The sequence below is a fragment of the Salarias fasciatus genome, chromosome 3 (assembly GCF_902148845.1).
Source record: "Salarias fasciatus chromosome 3, fSalaFa1.1, whole genome shotgun sequence".
NCBI classification, from domain to species: domain Eukaryota; kingdom Metazoa; phylum Chordata; class Actinopteri; order Blenniiformes; family Blenniidae; genus Salarias; species Salarias fasciatus.
Genome location: NC_043747.1, coordinates 7757570 through 7776326, shown reverse-complemented (window position 1 = coordinate 7776326; position 18757 = coordinate 7757570). Strand labels below are relative to the sequence as shown.

The 18757-nt window shown below is 40.8% G+C and overlaps 2 protein-coding genes across 3 annotated transcripts in view; both read right to left on the bottom strand.

The window, feature by feature from the left end:
- Positions 1–1016: 1016 nt before the first annotated feature.
- Positions 1017–18757, bottom strand: part of LOC115384198 (protein translocase subunit SecA 2-like) — a 24591-nt gene continuing 6850 nt past the window's right edge. Inside the window, exons 1-2 of one of the 2 annotated variants that reach the window (XM_030086504.1) lie at positions 7250–7309; positions 1017–5478 (exon numbers count right to left, since the gene is read on the bottom strand). In XM_030086504.1, the coding sequence (XP_029942364.1) occupies positions 1902–5465 (3564 nt within the window). In that variant the 5' untranslated portion in view covers positions 5466–5478; positions 7250–7309 and the 3' untranslated portion in view covers positions 1017–1901. Of the gene's footprint in view, positions 5479–7249; positions 7310–18757 lie in introns of those variants that run through there. The other variant, XM_030086512.1, reaches the window with a different exon arrangement.
- Positions 11363–17775, bottom strand: LOC115384222 (protein translocase subunit SecA-like). The gene is made up of 3 exons (XM_030086543.1): positions 17662–17775; positions 17350–17392; positions 11363–15435 (listed from the first exon to the last, which is right to left on the bottom strand). The coding sequence occupies exon 3, from the start codon at positions 15420–15422 to the stop codon at positions 12369–12371; it is 3054 nt and encodes a 1017-aa protein (XP_029942403.1). The 5' UTR covers positions 15423–15435; positions 17350–17392; positions 17662–17775; the 3' UTR covers positions 11363–12368.

Genomic DNA, 18757 nt, shown 5'->3' with positions numbered 1-18757 from the left:
TATTTTTTTCTTAGACACCATCCTTAATTATTGTTATTTTCTTTCCGTTTTGCTAAATTACTGTGTAGTTTACATTGTTTTTGCTATTGTTTACATTGTTATGATTGTTTAGCAATTTCGCAATGTCTATGGTGCCATAAAGTTTTTTAATGTAGGGGAAATTTAAACTGGTAATCTGGCCTGGGGATTTGGCGCTACCTTATGGAATGTTTACAATGAAAACGCCAGCCAAATTAAAGTTTAATTCAAGAATTCAAAAATAATTACCGCTAAGAGTATATACTAGTGGCATGTGTTGTGTCTTATAACTGCTACAAAAGTTGTTTTTTTTTCATTAAAAATTAGTTACTTGGAAAAAACTCAAAATCTTACCAAGTGTTTTAGTCCTCTTTTTAGAGTAAATGTCTCATTCTCCTGGATTTAAGATAAATTCACTCAACAAATTTATTTCAGCAAGAAGAAAGTCATTGCAGTGAGACAATGCATTCTTAATGAAGACACTTGTTCACTCGTTCTATTGGCAGATTGTCTTTCACTGAAGATACTTTTGAAATAAGTGAAAAATAAATCTGCCAAAAGAACAAGTGAAAATTGTCACGATTAAAGATGCATTGTCTTTAAATCACTCTCCTTTTTCTTGCTGAAATATACTTTGTGAGTGAATTTCTTGAATCCAGTAGAATGAGACATTTTCAATAAACATAAACTAAAAAAAAAATAGTAAAATTCAGATATTTTGCCATACAACTAATATTTAATCAAGACAACAATATTTTTCAGCAGTTACAAGACGTATGCCTATGTTTGACTTCAAAAATAGAACAATTTAAAAATGTAACAAAGAGCCATAAGTCCCAGCTCTAAAAGGTTCATCAATACCACATTAAACCACATCATGGCAGTGTTGTGCTGTTAAAAAATATCATCTACAGGGACAGTAAAATACTCTATCAACTCTGGATACATGGAATGATGTTTTCTGTGTTCAGATAAGTAGTCAATAAATCATGCCACAGCTTGCGTTTTTTTTTTTTTATTCAATATTATTATGCAAAGATAAATCTCGTACATTGTTTAATTATCAAAATGTTGCTCTAGTTTTCCAAAATATCACTTGAATGATACTCTTATGACGGTCATGTTTCACAAAGATTTGTGTCATGTTTTATACACATACTATTAAAATAAAACCTTTTGCAGCAGGAAACACAAGAATCAATCAATAAATTGACTACAACTACTAAAATTAAAAAAAAAATCTGTTGCTGAAAACATTCTGTTGCTTATACTGACAGGAACATCAACATTTTTTTTTAATGAGTGACTTTCTCTCAGAAGTGTATTTGTTCAAAACTTGCATTGAAGAAACAGAAGAAAAAAAGCAACCAATAATGTTATGCAATATTTCTTATTTTATGCAAAATTAGGTATTAAAATCTGATGCAGAAAACACAGATAAACAATTTTAGCAATCACAAGCTGACCTCAAACTGAAAAAGATAATGTGCAAACAATTTACATTATTATATATCATGTTTTGTTTGAGTACATTGATCTGGTTCAGACAATATCACAACCTTTTTGGAAAACATGGAGAGGAATTAAGTTTTTAAATCAAAATAATCGGCAGTATGCTGTGGATTTTAATGCTAGCCTGTTAGATGGGAAAGGTCAGGTGACACTTTCTAAGTGACATTTTCACAACTATAAATGATCAGAGCTGGCAGCTGCATGAGAATGAATGATCAGACATTTCAGATTTCACAAAGAAAGAACAAAACAATCATTTTGTCCATGTCTGAATTGTTTCTGACACATCAAGAAATAAAACAACAATCATCACCTGGTCAGTTTCTTAGTACATGGAAATCCGTGGCTGGCAGATGCATTTTGGATGCCATTTATTTCGAGCTTTGAGTTATGAACCTGTGTAGCTTTGAGAAAAAGCCGCCCACAGAGAAGATGGTGTCCAAACTGTAGACACGAGTCAGGCCCAGAGAGTCGAGGCTCCTGAGTTCATTGAAAACATCCAGCGAAGGATCGCTGTTGATTTGAAGGATCCTCAGATGGTCTCCCAAACGAAGTGCAAACAGTGATTCTACTCCATGGACTAGAACAGCCAGAAGATCCTCTGCTGAAGCCAACAGAATCTCTTCCACTTTAACAGTCCCACCAAAGGTACTGACCCTGTCCAACTTTATGATAGCCATATTAATGTTTGACATGAAAAGCTGCAACACTTTTTCTCTGGCTACAAGCTGTTGGTCAAATCTGCTCAGTTGATTGCTAGGACTGTGTTTGGATTGTGAGTAGTAAATTCGAGTGACCTTAGTTTGCTCACAGTACAGCTGAACAGACCTGAGCGCTTTTTGCAAATCCTGCAGAGCTCGTGTGAGGCAGACGTGATCCTGTTTCCCATTTTGCTGTGCTAAGTAAGCAAATGCACGGTTGTAAAGTGCAACTGCAGCAAAGCAGGGGTCCTCCTGTATGGCTTTAGAGTACATTTCAATGCTTCCTTTGAGGTTTCCATTCTTGCGAAGTTCATTTCCAAATGCAGTGCAGTGGTGCGGGTTGGATAAAGGTGACTGTCTCTGGTTCAGTTTTTCTCTGGCTGCACTCAGGTCTTCAGCAAGTTTGCTTTTCAAGGATTCTATGCATTCAGAGTCTTTGTATTCTGTGATTAGCCACATTCCCCAAAATTCATTGAGAGCTGAAACATCTGAAGCTGCTGGTTTGTTGTCAGCACTTCGATACAGGTTGTCTAGTACATCCAGATACTGACTGAAGAGCGCCTCCTTCTTCTTTATATTTGGAACAGCACTCTCTAGGTAGGTGGACAGGTTTTCAGCCACAGATTTGTCCCTGCTCTCTTTAACTACTTTCACTTCTGGAACTGAGTTCTCAGTCAAACTGGGTAGCAGTGCCAATTTCAACATACTTGGATTTTGTAGAGAATTGTTTTGATATTGCATCAGTAGCATTGGAAATGTTATCTGACCAATTGAAGTGAAACATGCCGTGAGATCGATCATGTTTTCAAACAGAGATTGAAGTTTCTTTACCTGAAGTTGTAGCTGCTGTAACTTTGACAGATGCTTGGTGCAGATAATGAGCTGAGCAGACCCAGGAGATCCCTGCCTCGCAGTGCGGCCGAATGCCTGGGCCTCCACACGGGCATTCCTGGGGAGGAAAGTCTGAATGACAAACAAACCTCCTGCTGTCTTGACCGACTCTGAAACCTTGAGGTCTGTTCCACGACCTGCAAGGTTGGTGGCTACGATGACTTCTCCTGCTTCAAGCTTTTGCTTTAGGACAGCTTCATTGTCCATGTTGTTGTTGATGTAAAGTTTTTTGCTGCCCTTGCTTTTTAGAGCTTTCTCCAGAGTCTTTGCATGGTTGATGGTCTCACAGATGACCAGTGCAGCTCTTTTACCTCTAAATGATGTTGCTCTGGTTTGTTCAATGACAACATCACAAATGGTTTCTATCCACTCCATTTCATTGCTTACGACTTTGGCTTCAACTTCAAACAGTTTTCTTCGTCTGAATGTAGGTATCCTGCAGGTGTTGATGTCTTTGTAGATCTTCTGCAAAGCTTCAGTCTCCACTTGTTGGCCAAGAGTCCCAGACATCCCATAGATCTGATTTCCATACATTTGAAACAAACCAATACTGGATTTGTAGTTAGTTATGATACTCATTTGACTCATCTTGGCCCCATGCTTCAATTCAAGAAACTGGTGCAGTCCATCTGTCCACTGTGTGCTATTTTCAACAACTCCTGTGTTGCTGTAGTCAACAGGAACGATTCCATGTGTCTCAATGACATATTCATCATTCTCTGTCATGGTTTGTGCCTCAAATGCATTTTGAATCCAAATTCTCAGTTGTGAATTCACGAGTTTGGAGAAAAAACTTGGTATGTGACAGATGTGTTTATCATGGATGACCTTACAGGGTGTAAAACACAATGATTGTTTGACTTCTTCTTCTGCAGCCTTCTTCACTCCGTCTTCATCAGGATACATGTACTGACAGAGGCCGCCGCTTCTTAATAACAAGTGCACTATTTTGCTTGTTCCATCTTGTCCTGCAGATCTTTTATTCAACTCTTCTATTTTGCCATTTTTGTTTATGCAGTGCAAAGAAAACCTGCAAAATGGGAATCTCATCTCTGCCTTCTCAAAGAACCTCACCAGCTGATCAACTGTCACATTTGCCATTTTTTGAGTCCAAAGACTTGAGTCTCGTCGTATTTGATTTGCACACCCTTTTGCCAGTATCCCAGTGTCTTCAGCCATTTGGAGAACACTGAACTCGTCAACGTGTGTGTTTTGTATGTTCTCAAGCAGCACATGAGGGAAGGGATGTTTTTTCCCCACAGTTATCTCTGAGCTGATCTTTCTGTACTGAGTTGCAGTGGCCCAAATGAGCACCAGGAGTGGGTTCAGATGCTGTAAAGCTGGCATGTCAGTTCCCAGATAAACCACATGATGACCTTTGTCAAGCATCAAGGAATCAACTTCATCCACGATTGCACACTGGAACGTCCTCTGCCCAAGTATATTCTTCCTGTGAAAGCGCTGCCTGAGCCAGTCTCCAGCAAACTGCTGCACGGTCCCATAAACAACCTTACACTTATAGCATTGTTTCAAGTTTAGGTCCAGTTTCATGGTGTTGCAATCAGCAGTGATTTTCATTTCTTCAAAAAATGGCTTCCACTCTTCCAGATCTCTTTTTGCGAGAACTTCTGAACTCGTAATGATATCTACGTTTTGCCCTTGCTTAACCCGAAAAGCAGCGAACATTGCTACTATGCATGACTTTCCTTCTCCAGTGGCAACTTGAATTAACCGGCCTGTTTTGGAGAGAGCCAGAAGACACCAGCTCACCATCTGTGTCAGTCGTGGTGAATAGTCCATTCTTGATTTCACTGCCCTACAGATCGTCTGCAAGGTTCTTTTCAGGTTATTCAACTCTGACCCATCGTTTGGAAGTTTCTTATCCGCTGCAACTGATGATACAATGTTTTTCACCTTTTCTAAAAGCTCTTCATCAACTTGATTTAGCTTTTCTTGACGAATTTCATCAATAATTTCATCCAGTTGCTTGTCTTTCTCTTCTTCTAAGTGCTTTTTGAGATTTCCCTCAGTCACAGTTTGGTCTCGAATCAGATCCAAGAGTGTTTTTCCTGTTTCCAATCTCCAAGTCGGAGTGATATAATTAATCTCTATCAAGTGCAATATTTCTAGCATCCAAACTGAGAAATGTGACCTGTCATATTTTGGGGTTGACTCAAAGCGGTTTTTAAGAGCATCAAACATGTCCGTGACCTCTTCTGGTGTCCATTTGATGTTTGTTACCAGGCCCCGCAGCTTCTTGAGGAGATCCTCCATTGGGGAAACATCCATCACAAGTCTTTCAAAGAGTCTCCTGAATCGGGGATCTTGGTTTAATTCATCCATATTATGGACAGATCTGATTATAAAAAATAAATAAATAAATAAATAAAACAGAGAAAGAGAGAGACAGACAGATTAGAGATATTTTCAGGAAAAAATATAATTCTATAGGTACTTGACTTTCAGTCTGGTTTGAGGGTGAACCACAGTATTGAGACAGCACTTTTCAAGATTTTAAATGACATCAGGTGGAATTTAGATCATAAAAATCTCAGAGTATACCATCACATTTTAATAAATAGACTGAGACACCTGGTGGGCCTCTCTGGTACTGTTCTCTACTGGTTCACTTCTTATCTCACAGATCCATGTTTTTATGTAAGTATGGATACACAATCGGTTAAAAACCTGGGCGTCATTTTTGACTCTGAGCCGAATTTCATCCCACATATTAAAAATAAAATTAAGATTGGTTTTTATCATCTTCATAATACAGCCAGAGTCCGCCGTTTCTCTCTCAGGCCAGTACAGAAGTGCTCAGGCATGCTTTTATCTCCTGTCTGTAAGATTACTGAAATGCCCTGCATTTCCCAGAAACAGCCTTTCGAATCTGCAATTGTTGCAAAATTCAGCCGCACGTGCTGACGAGAACCAGGGGGCGGGCCCACATTACACCAGTATTAAAGTTGCTGCATTGGCTCCCTGTCTGCTTCAGGATCAGTTCAAATTTTATTTGCAGAGCACTTTTCATATTAAAAAGCAACACAAAGTGCTTCATAACATTAAGCATAGTGCGTATTTCATACAAAATCCGTATAATAAAAAATAAAACAAAGCCACACCTTCATCACATACACAAACACACACACACACAGACACACATGCATGCATGCAAATACATACACATACAAACACACGTTCCCACGATTATTACGAATAGGGAGACATTGCATGGCACTGAGGATCATGGGAAACACCACACTGGGAGAAGTCATAGGTCAGGGATGCTGGCCTGTGATCCTCCCAGTGTGAACGGCCATAATGGAGACATTTTCCCTGATCCGTAGTGTCATGCCATGTCACCGGGTCACCCAAATGTAAACCATGTGAGTGCATGCTCATGCGTATGTGTGCATGCTTCTGTACAGTGTTTATATATACACAGCAAATTTTCCAGTGTTGAATTAACTCTGAAAGTGTTAAAGAGTGGTCTCATATATACACTTTTGTAGTGTTAAAATCTCAACACTGACCAGTGTTAATTTTCTAATGCTGACACTCTGTAGAGTTATATTAATATTCCTCTCTGTTGACCAGTGTTCCTATTTAACTCTATACAGTGTTAATTCTTAGAATGAACACTTTAAAGTGTATATTTTAACACTTACATTTAACACTACAACAGTGTATATATGAGACCACTCTTAACACTTTCAGAGTTAATTCAACACTGGAAAATTTGCTGTGTACTATATATTTTGTGGGTGGGAGGGATGGGTTTATATTGTAATATTCCCTTAAAACTTTAAGTGAGCACATAAACATAATCAGGAAAAACACAGATCTGTTGAGTCCAGTGAAGTTGGCTTCATATTCACAGATTCGGACTTTCGATCTCAATACCTCTTGAAAAAAAATGCCATTAAAACACAAAGAAAGCCTGTTCCCCACCGTTGTGAGGTGGATAATATGCTACAAGCTCATTTTTATCAAATGTATCTGTCAGAGTTAAGCACTATGTAATGAAATATGTATACTCAGATTAGAAATACACAGTATTGATACACCAAACACAGGTAAGAACACATGTCTTTGAAATCTGTCATCAACTATTGAATTTAACTGACCTTTAAACCAGCTGAGGAAGCAGATATCACTCTGGAGTCTTTCGCCGATCTGGGTGTAGTTGCTCTGCTGAGGAACCTTTTGGTTTCTTTCAGTCATGCTTCATGCGGGCACTACCCACAGGGAATTACCAGCTTTACTTTCACTTTTCATATGTAAATAAAAGTACTCTATCTGCAGGCTTTGTAGACTTCACTGAAGACATAAATGTATAAAATGTTGGAAAATACAATATTTCACTTTTTGCTGCCTAACTTTAGATTAAAACCCCATTTATACAGCAACATTTTCAGGTTTTGGGAGTTTGTTTAGATGATGATGGTGGTCAAAGCCACTGAAAATGTTAATTCTTGTAAACGGCTCCTCGGTGGAACTTTTTGAAAACCAACCGACTTCATCTCCATGTGAACGGGGGGAGATGCAACTTTTTGAAAACAGCTCCGATGATGTGTAAATAGCAGAAAACACAACTTTGTGACAACAATCCATGTCTGTGTAACGGTTTAAACTTTCCACATATTTATTATTCCACATTGGCAGTATTTTAAAATAATTAGAAGTGAAATTTCATTTCAAAGATATAAAAATAGTATTTTCCTGTGTTGTTTCTATATCGTCTGGTTGGTGGTGAAAGCACCGTGGCTTCATGAGTTCATGTGCTTCAGCACTGAATCTTTCCATTACCCTACAGTGTGTTGTGCGACAGGGCTGCAAGCTAACCGTGTCGAACCAGCATTCTTCATGGTTTGTGGGCGAGATCAAACCACCGTCTCCACACATTTAATAAACACAATGCAGAGCACAACCACGGGTGAAAGAACCGAAACTACCAGCGCCAAGGACTGGCATGGTTACATCTGTTGAAACAGGGAAAGACAAAGCTTCTCTGAAACACTGCTACTGCACTGTGCCGACTATTGGCCTGACATAGAAGCAGTATTGTTAAAAAGAAAAAAACTGTCCCATTTCCATGGAAGTATTTTGAGTAAATTATTCTGTTTATCAGTCACCAGTGTTGTTTGTGAAGTGCAAGTAGATTTAAAGCTTTGTAATAATGCATTGAACAAACAGTCTGTAACATTCCTCAGTTTTTTAGCCCTTTCTGTGCTTTCCAAGACAGTTGAACCGTCTGTAGCACAAGTCACGCCATGCTTTGTTGAGAATGTTATCTGAAAACATTCCACTGAGGTTCTTACAGATAGTTTTTCTTTCACTTTCTTCACAATGACATGACTTCTTGTAAATGAAAGGTGAGTGTGAGACGCCTGAGAAAGAGCTAAGACCAGCATATTATCAAGATATTCAATGTTTAATTTTTTCATGAACTTACCAGTTTATATTTTTGAAATCACTGCTGTTTTTTCATGAGTCTGTTCAGGAACAAAAATAATGTCATTTATAGATTAAGGAATGGCACCATAACAATGGAATTGTGTCAATCAGAGGGCCTAATTATAAATGAATAATAATGTTTAAGTGTTGGTGCCATTATTACCTCCGCCAGGAGGTTATGTAATTATGTCGGTTTGTTGGTTGGTTGATTTGTTGGTTTGTTGGTTGGTTGGTTGGTTAGCAAGATCACGGAAAAAGTAATGGATGGATTGCAATGAAACTTTGTGGAAAGGTGGGTCTTGGGCTAACTTAGAATCAATTAAATTTTGGTGAAGATCCAGATCACTGTCTGGATCCAGGAATTTTTTAAAGGATTCTTTACCATTGAGAGACAGGGAGTCTTTCACATAGTTGGGCAGGCCCGCCGACAGGGGGAGACAAACGCGTGGTTCACACAGGACGTGCCACTTCCAACGCGGAAGTGGAAGCGCTGCGCACCGACTTACAGATCGGCGCCCCTGTTAACCTATGGAATGAAATCCCACCGCCAGTTGTAAAGCTGGACAGAGCAGATCGCACTACATAGGCAGTCGGGAACGGAAAATACGAGAGAATCCGGTCAATTTTCAAATTAAAACGAAGTAAAATAACATAAATTATGTTGCTTTTCCTTTTCAGATAAACAGACACACACACACACACACACACACACACACAGGGAGAGAGGGCGACAGGGCGACAGACAGAGGCACCGCACGCTGCAGCGCTCTGCTCTGATCACACCCCCGATCACAATGTTGTTTGATTATATACGGTGTTCTTATGGTTGTTGGTGACTGATTTGAGCTGTGGCGGAGGTCTGCCTCTCTGAGTGCCAATTTCTCGTTCAAACAATGTTGCTGTAAATGAAGCTTACTGGATCAAAATGCACTTGGTTTTCTTCATCTTAAAATGGATTGAATTTTACAATATTTAAGCCATACTGGGTTTGAATGTGGTTAATGAACAAAGAGACTGTCAAAAGGCCAGCACAGAGCAGCGGAGTTCTTTTTCTCACACTGACTGGTTCGGTCAGAAAGAGACAACCAAGCTTACATTGCTGTCAATCTTTGCTCTAGAAGGAATGAAAACATACATTTTGCCCCAGAAATATATTCTGTCCACTTTATTTATTTATTTATTTTTTTAACAACCAAGGAAAATGAAAATTGTTTTGGGATTTTTATTTTACAATGCAAATACACAACCTGATCCCCAGAACATGGGCCGCTTTACATTATGTGAGAAAAAAAAATTGATTAAATTAATTGCAATACCATCCCTCGCCCAAAGTCACTGGGATTGGCTCCAGACCCCTGCGACCCTGAAAAGGATGAAGCAGCTGAGAAGATGGATGCATGGTGATAACAAGATCATTGTAAGTATGCAGTACTTACAGTAAAACCTGAATCTACGTTTATTTGGTCTGCGGCCTGGCAGGAGGCTTCTTGTCATGTCAAGTCTTCACGATGTTCTGCTCCGGTCCTCCTGGCTTCCCGATGTGATCAACCGTTCACTCTTCAGGTTGATCTATCTTGCTTTATCTTGTGCATATTCATAAACTCTGCAACTCTGTCTCCAACCTGCTATCTCTTCTCTTTGCAGTCTCTGCTCTCCAGCTTACTGTTCCTGGTGTCAATGATCCTGAGGGTGGTGATGCTGAGATTTATAGTTTGGTGCTAGTGTGAGTGTGCCGTCGAAAAGAAAAAAATGCTTTCACAAAGAAAAGAAAAGTGCCACAGGCGTAATTTACATAGGGTTGGTGGGTTATGAAAACCCATGGGCCCTCTTGTGGTGAAATCCTGTCCCACCACCACACTGCCGACGATTTTTGTGTTTGTTTTTTGTTTGTTTGAATCCGAGGCAGAATGAACGCAGCAGCTGCCTTCTCTCCGGTCAGAGGCGCCGCTACACATAGGGTCCTGAGCTAGCAGAAGGGGGCCCCAAGGGACGGCTGACATCAGTCAATTTCAATGACAAATTAAAGGCGCTACACTAGACGCTGCAATGACAGCGTGTGGAAAATCCCCTGTATGGGGCCCTTTCCGAGTACTCACCGGTTTGGCGGATATCAGCGTCGGGAACGTGCCTAATGGGGCCCCACTACTACCCGGCTTGCATCAAAGCAGGGTCGGTTGCAGGCATAGGCGAACTAGGCGGCCGTCTAGAGCGCAGTGTGGGGGGCACCGTGGGGGCGCCGTGGCTGTACAGGGGGCGCACCGAAGCTCCGTGTTCCGAGTTAGCACCGCTCTGTGCCGCTCCGCCACTCCGTGCGAGCACCGCAGCGCTCGACATCGCTTGGCACCCACGAAAACCCATGTGGAATAAATCCCAGCTACGCCACTGAGCTGTGCCAAAGGGGTTTGCTCATCTTTCCAGGGTGTTACCCTGTCATAACGCACAGAGTGTGACGGCCTGTGGGTGGGCCTGGTGATATTCTGCCTTCCTCTCTTCACGCATCTATGCACTCACACATACACCCACATGCACTTAACACTGCAGATGCATTGACGCTTATATTTACTGATCCTCACCACATGCTGATTTCTTCATTTAATTACTTAAATTAATTTACTTACTTTCAATCATTTACTGCTTCCCATTATTAGTTACAATTTAACTCTAACCTGTAACTCACTGTGTACTGTAACAAAAAGGCTCAATACCACATTATACCACATCATGGCAGTGTTGTGTTATTTAAAAAAAATCCCCTACAGTGAAAGTACAACACTAGTAACTCTGGATACATGGATTAATGTTTTCTGTGTTAAGACAAATAAATAAAGTCACAACGTGAGTTTTCTCATTTATATTTTTATGCAGTGATAAATCCTACACATTTCCTAAATATCACAATAATGCTGTTGTGACAATATAGAAAAACTGTTTACAGTGAGTTATTTGGAACATGTTTCTCGAAAATGTATTGCTCAGTGTCAAGGGTTTTAAACATAATCACAATAAACTCACTTGCAGGCAGAAACACAAGAATCACTCATTAACTTTACTTGAACTAATAATATGGAGAAACAAAAATACATTATGTTGCTTACTCTCAGAGGAAGATGAATGTCTCTGAGAAGTGGATTTGTTCAAAGCTTGCACTGAAGAAACAGAAAATAATCCAAACCATAATATTTTACAGTGTTTCTTACTTTTGCAAAGTCATGTATCAAAATCAGGTGCAGAAAACAGGTAAACAACTTCAGCAATCACAAGCAGGCCTCAAATGGAAAAAGTTCATCAGTAAATAATAGCATTATTTGAGTATTATGTTGAGTGTTCATAATACTTGCGTATTAAATATACAAGTTACATCATGGACATTAAGGTTTTGCTTTCAGTGGTTTGACCTGATTCAGACAAGATCACAATCTTTTTTGGAAATATGTAGAATGGAAACAGGTATTAAAAGCAACATTGACAGGACGTGTGCTGTTTGTTCATTCTAGGCACTGAGATGTGAAAGTTCAGTTCTCAAGATCAACATTGTGGTCACAACATCTTCCCGACTACAAATTATCACAGCTTGCAGCTGCATGAAGATAAGTGATCAGACATTACATATCATTTCATACAAAAAAAACAACAATAATTTTAAACAGGTCTCAATAATTTCTGAACCATCAAGAAATATAACAATAAACATCTCATCCAACTGAAACTTGAAAAGCAATGAATTTCTTAGTCCATGTAAATCCATGACTGAGATTGTCTCCTTGTCCACATTCAATCATATGTTGCCGTTTAATCAAAAGCTTCAATTATGGCACTGCCCATGATTGACAAAATATCAACAAAGGAGACAGTGTCCAAACTGTAGACATAAGTCAGGCCCAGAGATTCGAGGCTCCTGAATTCAATGAAAATGTCCAACGAAGGATCACTGTGGATTTGAAGGATCCTCAGATGGTCTCCTGAACGAACTGCAGATTGAATCTGCCTTCCACGGACTCCACCGACCAAAAGAACATTTGCTGGAGCCATGCTGCTCAACGGGGTCACCTGAATTTTAAGAGTCTCACCAAAGTCATTGAGCCTGTGCAACATTTCTTGAGCTTTTTTAATATTTGAGGTGAAAAGTTGCAAAACTTTTTCCCTGGCAACAAGCTGTTGCTCAAATCTGCTCGGTTGACTGTCAGGGGAGCGTTTGGATTGTGTGTAGTAAATCCGAGTGACCCTGATTTGCTCACAGTACAGCTGAACAGAGTTGGACGCGTTTTTCAAATCCTCCAGAGTTCTCGTGATGCTGAGGTGATCCTGTTCCCTACTTTGCTGGGTTAAGTAAGCAAATGCACGGTTGTAAAGTGCAACCGCGGCCCAGCAGGGGTCCTCCTGTATGGCTTTAGTGTACATTTCAATGCATCCATTGACATTTCCATTTCTGCGAAGTTCATTGCCAAATGCAGTGTAGTAGTTCGGGTTGGATAAAGGTGACTCTCTCTGGTTGAGTTTTCGCCTGGCTGCACTCAGATCTTCAGCAAGTTTGCTTCTCATGTATTCTATACAATCAGAGTCTTTGTAATCTGTGATTAGCCACATTCCCCAAAATTGATGGAGAGCTGAAACATCTGAAGCTGCTGGTTTGTTATCAGCACTTCGATACAGGTCATCTAGTACATCCAGATACTGACTGAAGAGTGCCTCCTTCTTCTTGATGTTTTGAACAACACTCTCTAAGTAGGTGGACAGACTTTCAGACAAGATGATGTCCCTGCTCCCTTTAACTACTTTCAGAGACTGATTTTCTTTCACAAGTCTCTGCTGTAACTTTGACAGATGCTTGGTGCAGATAATGAGCTGAGCAGACCCAGGAGATCCCTGCCTCGCAGTGCGGCCGAATGCCTGGGCCTCCACACGGGCGTTCTTGGGGAAGAAAGTCTGAACGACAAACAAACCTCCTGCTTTCTTTACCGACTCTGAAACCTTGAGGTCTGTTCCACGACCTGCAAGGTTGGTGGCTATGAGGACTTCTCCTGGTTTACGTTCTCTCTTTAGGACTGCTTCATTGTCCATGTTGTTGTTGATGTACAGTTTGCCGTTGCTGCCCTTGTTTTTAAGAGCTTTCTCCAGAGTCTTTGCATGGTTGATGGTCTCACAGATGACCAGTGCAGCTCTTTTACCTCTAAATGATGTCGATCTGGTTTGTTCAATGATAACATCACAAATGGTTTCTATCCACTCCGTGTCATTGTTTACGACTTTGGCTTCAACTTCAAACAGTTTCCTTCGTCTGAATATCGGTATCTTGCAGGTGTTGATGCCTTTGTAGATCTTCTGCAAAGCTTCAGTCTCCACTTGTTGGCCAAGAGTCCCAGACATCCCGTAGATCTGATTTCCATACATTTGAAACAAACCAATACTGGACATGTAGTTAGTGATGACTGCCATTGAAGTCATTTTGGCCCCATGCTTCAATTCAAGAAACTGTTGTAGTCCATCTGTCCATTGTCTGCCATTTTCAACAACTCCTGTGTTGCTGTAGTCAACAGGAACGATTCCATGTTTCTCAATGACATATTCATCATTCTCTGTCATGGTTTGTGCCCTCAATGCATTCTGAATCCAAACTTTCAGTTGTGAATTCACCAGGTTGGAGAGAAAACTTGGTATGTGACAGGTATGCTTATCATGGCTGAACTGACAGGGTGTAAAAAACACTTCTTCAGCCATTTGGAGGACACTGGACCCATTAATAAGAGTGTTCTGTTGGTTGTCAGGCTGATCTTGAGGAAAGGCATGGTTTTTCCCAACAGTGGCCCAAATGAGTGCCAGGAGTGGGTTCAGATGCTGTAAAGCTGGCATGTCAGTTTCAAGATAAACCACATGATGACCATTGTCAAGCATCAAGGAATCAACTTCATCCACAATTGCGCACTGGAATTCCCTTTTACCAAGTATATCCTTCCTTTCAAAGCGCTGCCTGAGCCAGTCTCCAGCAAACTGCTGCACGGTCCCATAAACAACCTGACACTCATAGCATTTTTTCAAGTCTTCTTCCAGTTTTGTGGTGTTGCAATCAGCAGTGATGTCCATTTCTTCAAAAAATGGCTTCCACTCGTCCAGATCTCTTTTTGCGAGAACTTCTGAACTCGTAATGATGTCTACGTTTTGTCCTTGCTGAGCCCGAAAAGCAGCAAACATTGCTATTATGCAAGACTTTCCTTCTCCAGTGGCAACTTGAATTAACCGGCCTGTTTTGGAGAGAGCCAGAAGACACCAGCTCACCATCTGGGTCAGTCGTGGTGAGTATTTCATTTTTAATTTCACTGCCCCACAGATCCTTTGCAAGGTTCTTTTCAGGTTACTCAACTCCGACCTATCGTTTAAAGGAGGTTGTTCATCAGCTGCAACTGATGATACAATGTTTTTCACCTTTTCTAAAAGCTCTTCATCAACTTGATTTAGCTTTTCTTGACGAATTTCATCAAGAATTTCATCCAGTTGCTTCTCTTTCTCTTCTTCTAAAAACTTTTTGAGATTTTTTGTACTCACAGTTTGGTCTTGGATCAGATCCAAGAGTGTTTTTCCTGCTTCCGATCTCCAAGTGGGAGTGATATAATTAATCTCTATCCAGTGCAATATTTCTAGCATCCACACATATGACCTGCCAAATACTAGTGTTGACTCAAGACGTTTTTTAAGAGCATCAAACAAGTCAGTGACCTCTTCTGGTGTCCATTTAATGTTTGCTACCAGGCCCTGCAGCTTCTTGAAGAGAACCTCCGCTGATGATGGAAAACTATTCATCAGTCTCTCCAAGAGTCTTTTAAACCTGGGATCTTGGCTGAATTTATCCATTCTGTGGACAAAACTGAACCAAAAAGGAAAAAAACAAAACAAAAAACAAATTAGCGATTGTTTCAGAAAATGTCTCAACAAAAGTCCATAGGATGCCATCTGTCACATGTTTTTTTTTTTTTTGTTTGTTTGTTTTATAAAGGGATACTTCAACATTTTGGCAAATTGGCCCATTTAGCAAAATTCCTTAGTCATTTTGAACTACTTTCACTACGCTGTGAAATATTAACGCAAAATTACGAGACTGAGTTGTTTATGTGAAGATTGCTAAGATGGAACTACTTACTAAACATGGCATCTGGGCGTAGTGATTTCAAAAGAAAAAGTAGCTCCCAGTATTTGCTTCAGTGTCGTAACGCTACAGTATTATTTGTTGGTGTTCCACAGCGTAGTGAATGTGCGGATTATAACGTGTCCACCAAAGTGTTTTGGGGTTGTTGGATTTTGTATTTGATGAGTTTGACGAGGGGGAACAAAAATACCATCCACTTCCATTGTGTCCGTCCAGAAAATCTTCCCCGACTCACCTCTGGATAAACAACAGCTCGCCCTCACAAAGAAAGGAAGTATGCTGTTCGAAATGACTAAGGAATTGCGCTAAATGGGCCAATTTGCCAAAATGTTGAAGTATCCCTTTTACCTGTCCTGTCCAGCATGGAAGGAGCAGGACCTCCATTCCCCCATGCTCATGAGACATAGAGTACTGATACATGATATTGCTGGACCTGACAGGGGGACAGAAAGTGAAAGAAACAAACAAGTGAACAGACAAGCAAACAACAGCAAAAGGGGGTGAAGAGACGGAAGAGAGTGCAAAGATATGACGGTCTTTAGATAATATCTACACTCCAGATGATCGGCTACTGCACCTGCATGAAGATATGACAGAGGGCATCCGACAGACCCGCATAAAGATATGACCATCCGTCATATCTTTATTCAAGTGCAGTAGCCGGTCATTGTGTCAATATTAACTGATGGACCGTCATACCTTTGCACTCTCTTCCTTCTCTCCACTCTTTTATTTTTGGCTTGTCTGTTCACTTGTTTCTTTCACTTTCTCTTTACCTGTCTTTCTGCCCCCCTGTCATTTCCAGCAATATCGCGTATCAGTACTCAAAATAAATCAAATAAAGTAACAATATATGTCATCAAGAGGGGCTTTACACTTATAAGCTCCTCTTGGAAGAGCAAATTTGTCGGGCATGTAACAGCAGCCAGACTTCCATTTCTGCTGCTTCTATGCTGGACAAGACAGGTTAAAAAAGAGAGAGAAGAACATGTCCGTTATGTCTTGTCCTGTTTACTTTTGTGGTGTTTCTAACTCCATCTCTCATTTTATTGCCTCATGTTCCAAACTATTATTTTATTTACTGTTTTCCCCTATCTTTCTGTGTTCTGATCGTCAGTTTCCTGTCTTCAGTCCATATCTTCAGTGCTTGTTGCCTCTGGAATGTGCCAAGGCTGTGTTTGCTGTGTCTACATGTGCTCCTATTTCTCTGCCCTCAGCTGTGGCGGATAAGTGTTTCTGTGCTTTTTTTCGATTGAGCTCTGAGTCCGTGCTGGACTCCTGCCTTGATTTTGGATTTTTGGTTCTTTGTTCAATATGAGTTTAACATGCTACTCTGGAAGTGCCCGACATATATGGTTCCTTTCTCTGCACCTTCCTGCCTTAACTGTGTCAGAAAAAGTGCATTGTTTGGGTTTGAACCAAAAAACACGGGACCTTCCATGAGTTTACCCAAACATACCTTAGAATACTTTCAACCAAGGCCAAATGCTCAACTTACTAAAATAAACTAACTCAATAACATTATTTTCCTCTTCAAAAACACTTTGAATTTCATTTAAAATGTTTACCATCAACAATCGTTATCATAAGTATTAGTATTTTAGATTTAATTTTCAAACAGAAACAGTCTTTTACCTTTATGCAGGTTTGGTGCGGATAACCTGCAGTCCAAATGTTCCTTCAAAAGAAAGAACAAAAGTAAGAGAACGACAAGAAAATAAATATATTTAAGTAGAGTACAGAAATACTTGAAATATTTAATTTTTTTTCAACAAACTCCATAGCTACTGATGATATACATGATGATGTCGTAGTTTTGCACTATGTAATCAAATATGTACGGAATACAAATGCCCAGTATGAATACACTGATAAACTGATGTGCCACTGAAACACAGGTAAGAACATGTCTTAGAAATTGGTAGCAAAAAAATTAATTTCACTGACCTTTGAACAAGCCGAGGAAGCCGAGAGCTCTCTGGAGTCTTTCGACGATCTGGCTGATTGGTCTTTCAAGGAGCCTTTTTATTCCCTTCCTTCAGTCTGAATCCGTGATGCTTCATGCGGGCACTGACTCTGTCAACATTTCTCAGCCGTCTCCGTAGTTTACCCCACAGCTGGGCTGACATGTTTATCAGGAAAACTTTCCACTCAACTTCTTGAAGAGTTTTTGTTTCACTTTCTTCAAAATGGTATGATTTCTTGGAAATGAAAGATCAGTGTGCGACATCTGAGGATGATGTGAGGCCAACATGTTATCAGGTTATTCAATGTTTAATTTTTACATGAACTTAGAAATTTATGTTGTTTAAATCACTGTTGGTTTTTCATGAGTCTGTTCAGGAAGATAAACAATTAAATATGTAGACTAGAGACAGGTGTCACAACAGTGGATCTGTGTCAGTCCATCCATCCATCCATCCATCCATCCATTTTCCACCGTTTATTCAGGACTGGGTCGCGGGAGCAGCAGTCTCAGCAGGGATGCCCAGACTTCCCTGTCCCCAGACACTTCCTCCAGTTCTTCCGGGAGGATCCCAAGGCGTTCCCAGGCCAGCTGAGACATAGTCTCTCCAGCGTGTCCTGGGTCTTCCCCGGAGTCTCCTCCCGGTGGGACATGCCCGGAACACCTCCCCAGGGAGGCGTCCATGAGGCATCATAAAGAGGTGCCCGAGCCACCTCAGCTGGCCCCTCTCGATGTGGAGGAGTAGCAGCTCTACTCCGAGCTCCTCCCTGGTGACTGAGCTCCTCACCCTATCTCTAAGGCGCCCAGCCACCCTCCGGAGGAAGCTCAGTTCAGCCGCTTGTCCGGGATCTTGTCCTTTCGGTCATGACCCAAAGTTCATGACCATAGGTGAGGGTGGGAACGTAGATTGACTGGGAAATCGAGAGCTTCGCCTTTCGGCCCAGCTCCTTCTTCACCACGACAGACCGATACAACGACTGCATCACTGCAGCCGCTGCACCGATCCGCCTGTCAATCTCACGCTCCATCCGTCCCTCACTCGTGAACAAGACCCCAAGATACTTAAACTCCTCCACT

What these genes read in the sequence shown, in the direction of transcription:
- LOC115384222 (XM_030086543.1), bottom strand. Translation starts at nt 15,422, where the DNA reads ATGGATAAATTCAGCCAAGATCCCAGGTTTAAAAGACTCTTGGAGAGA.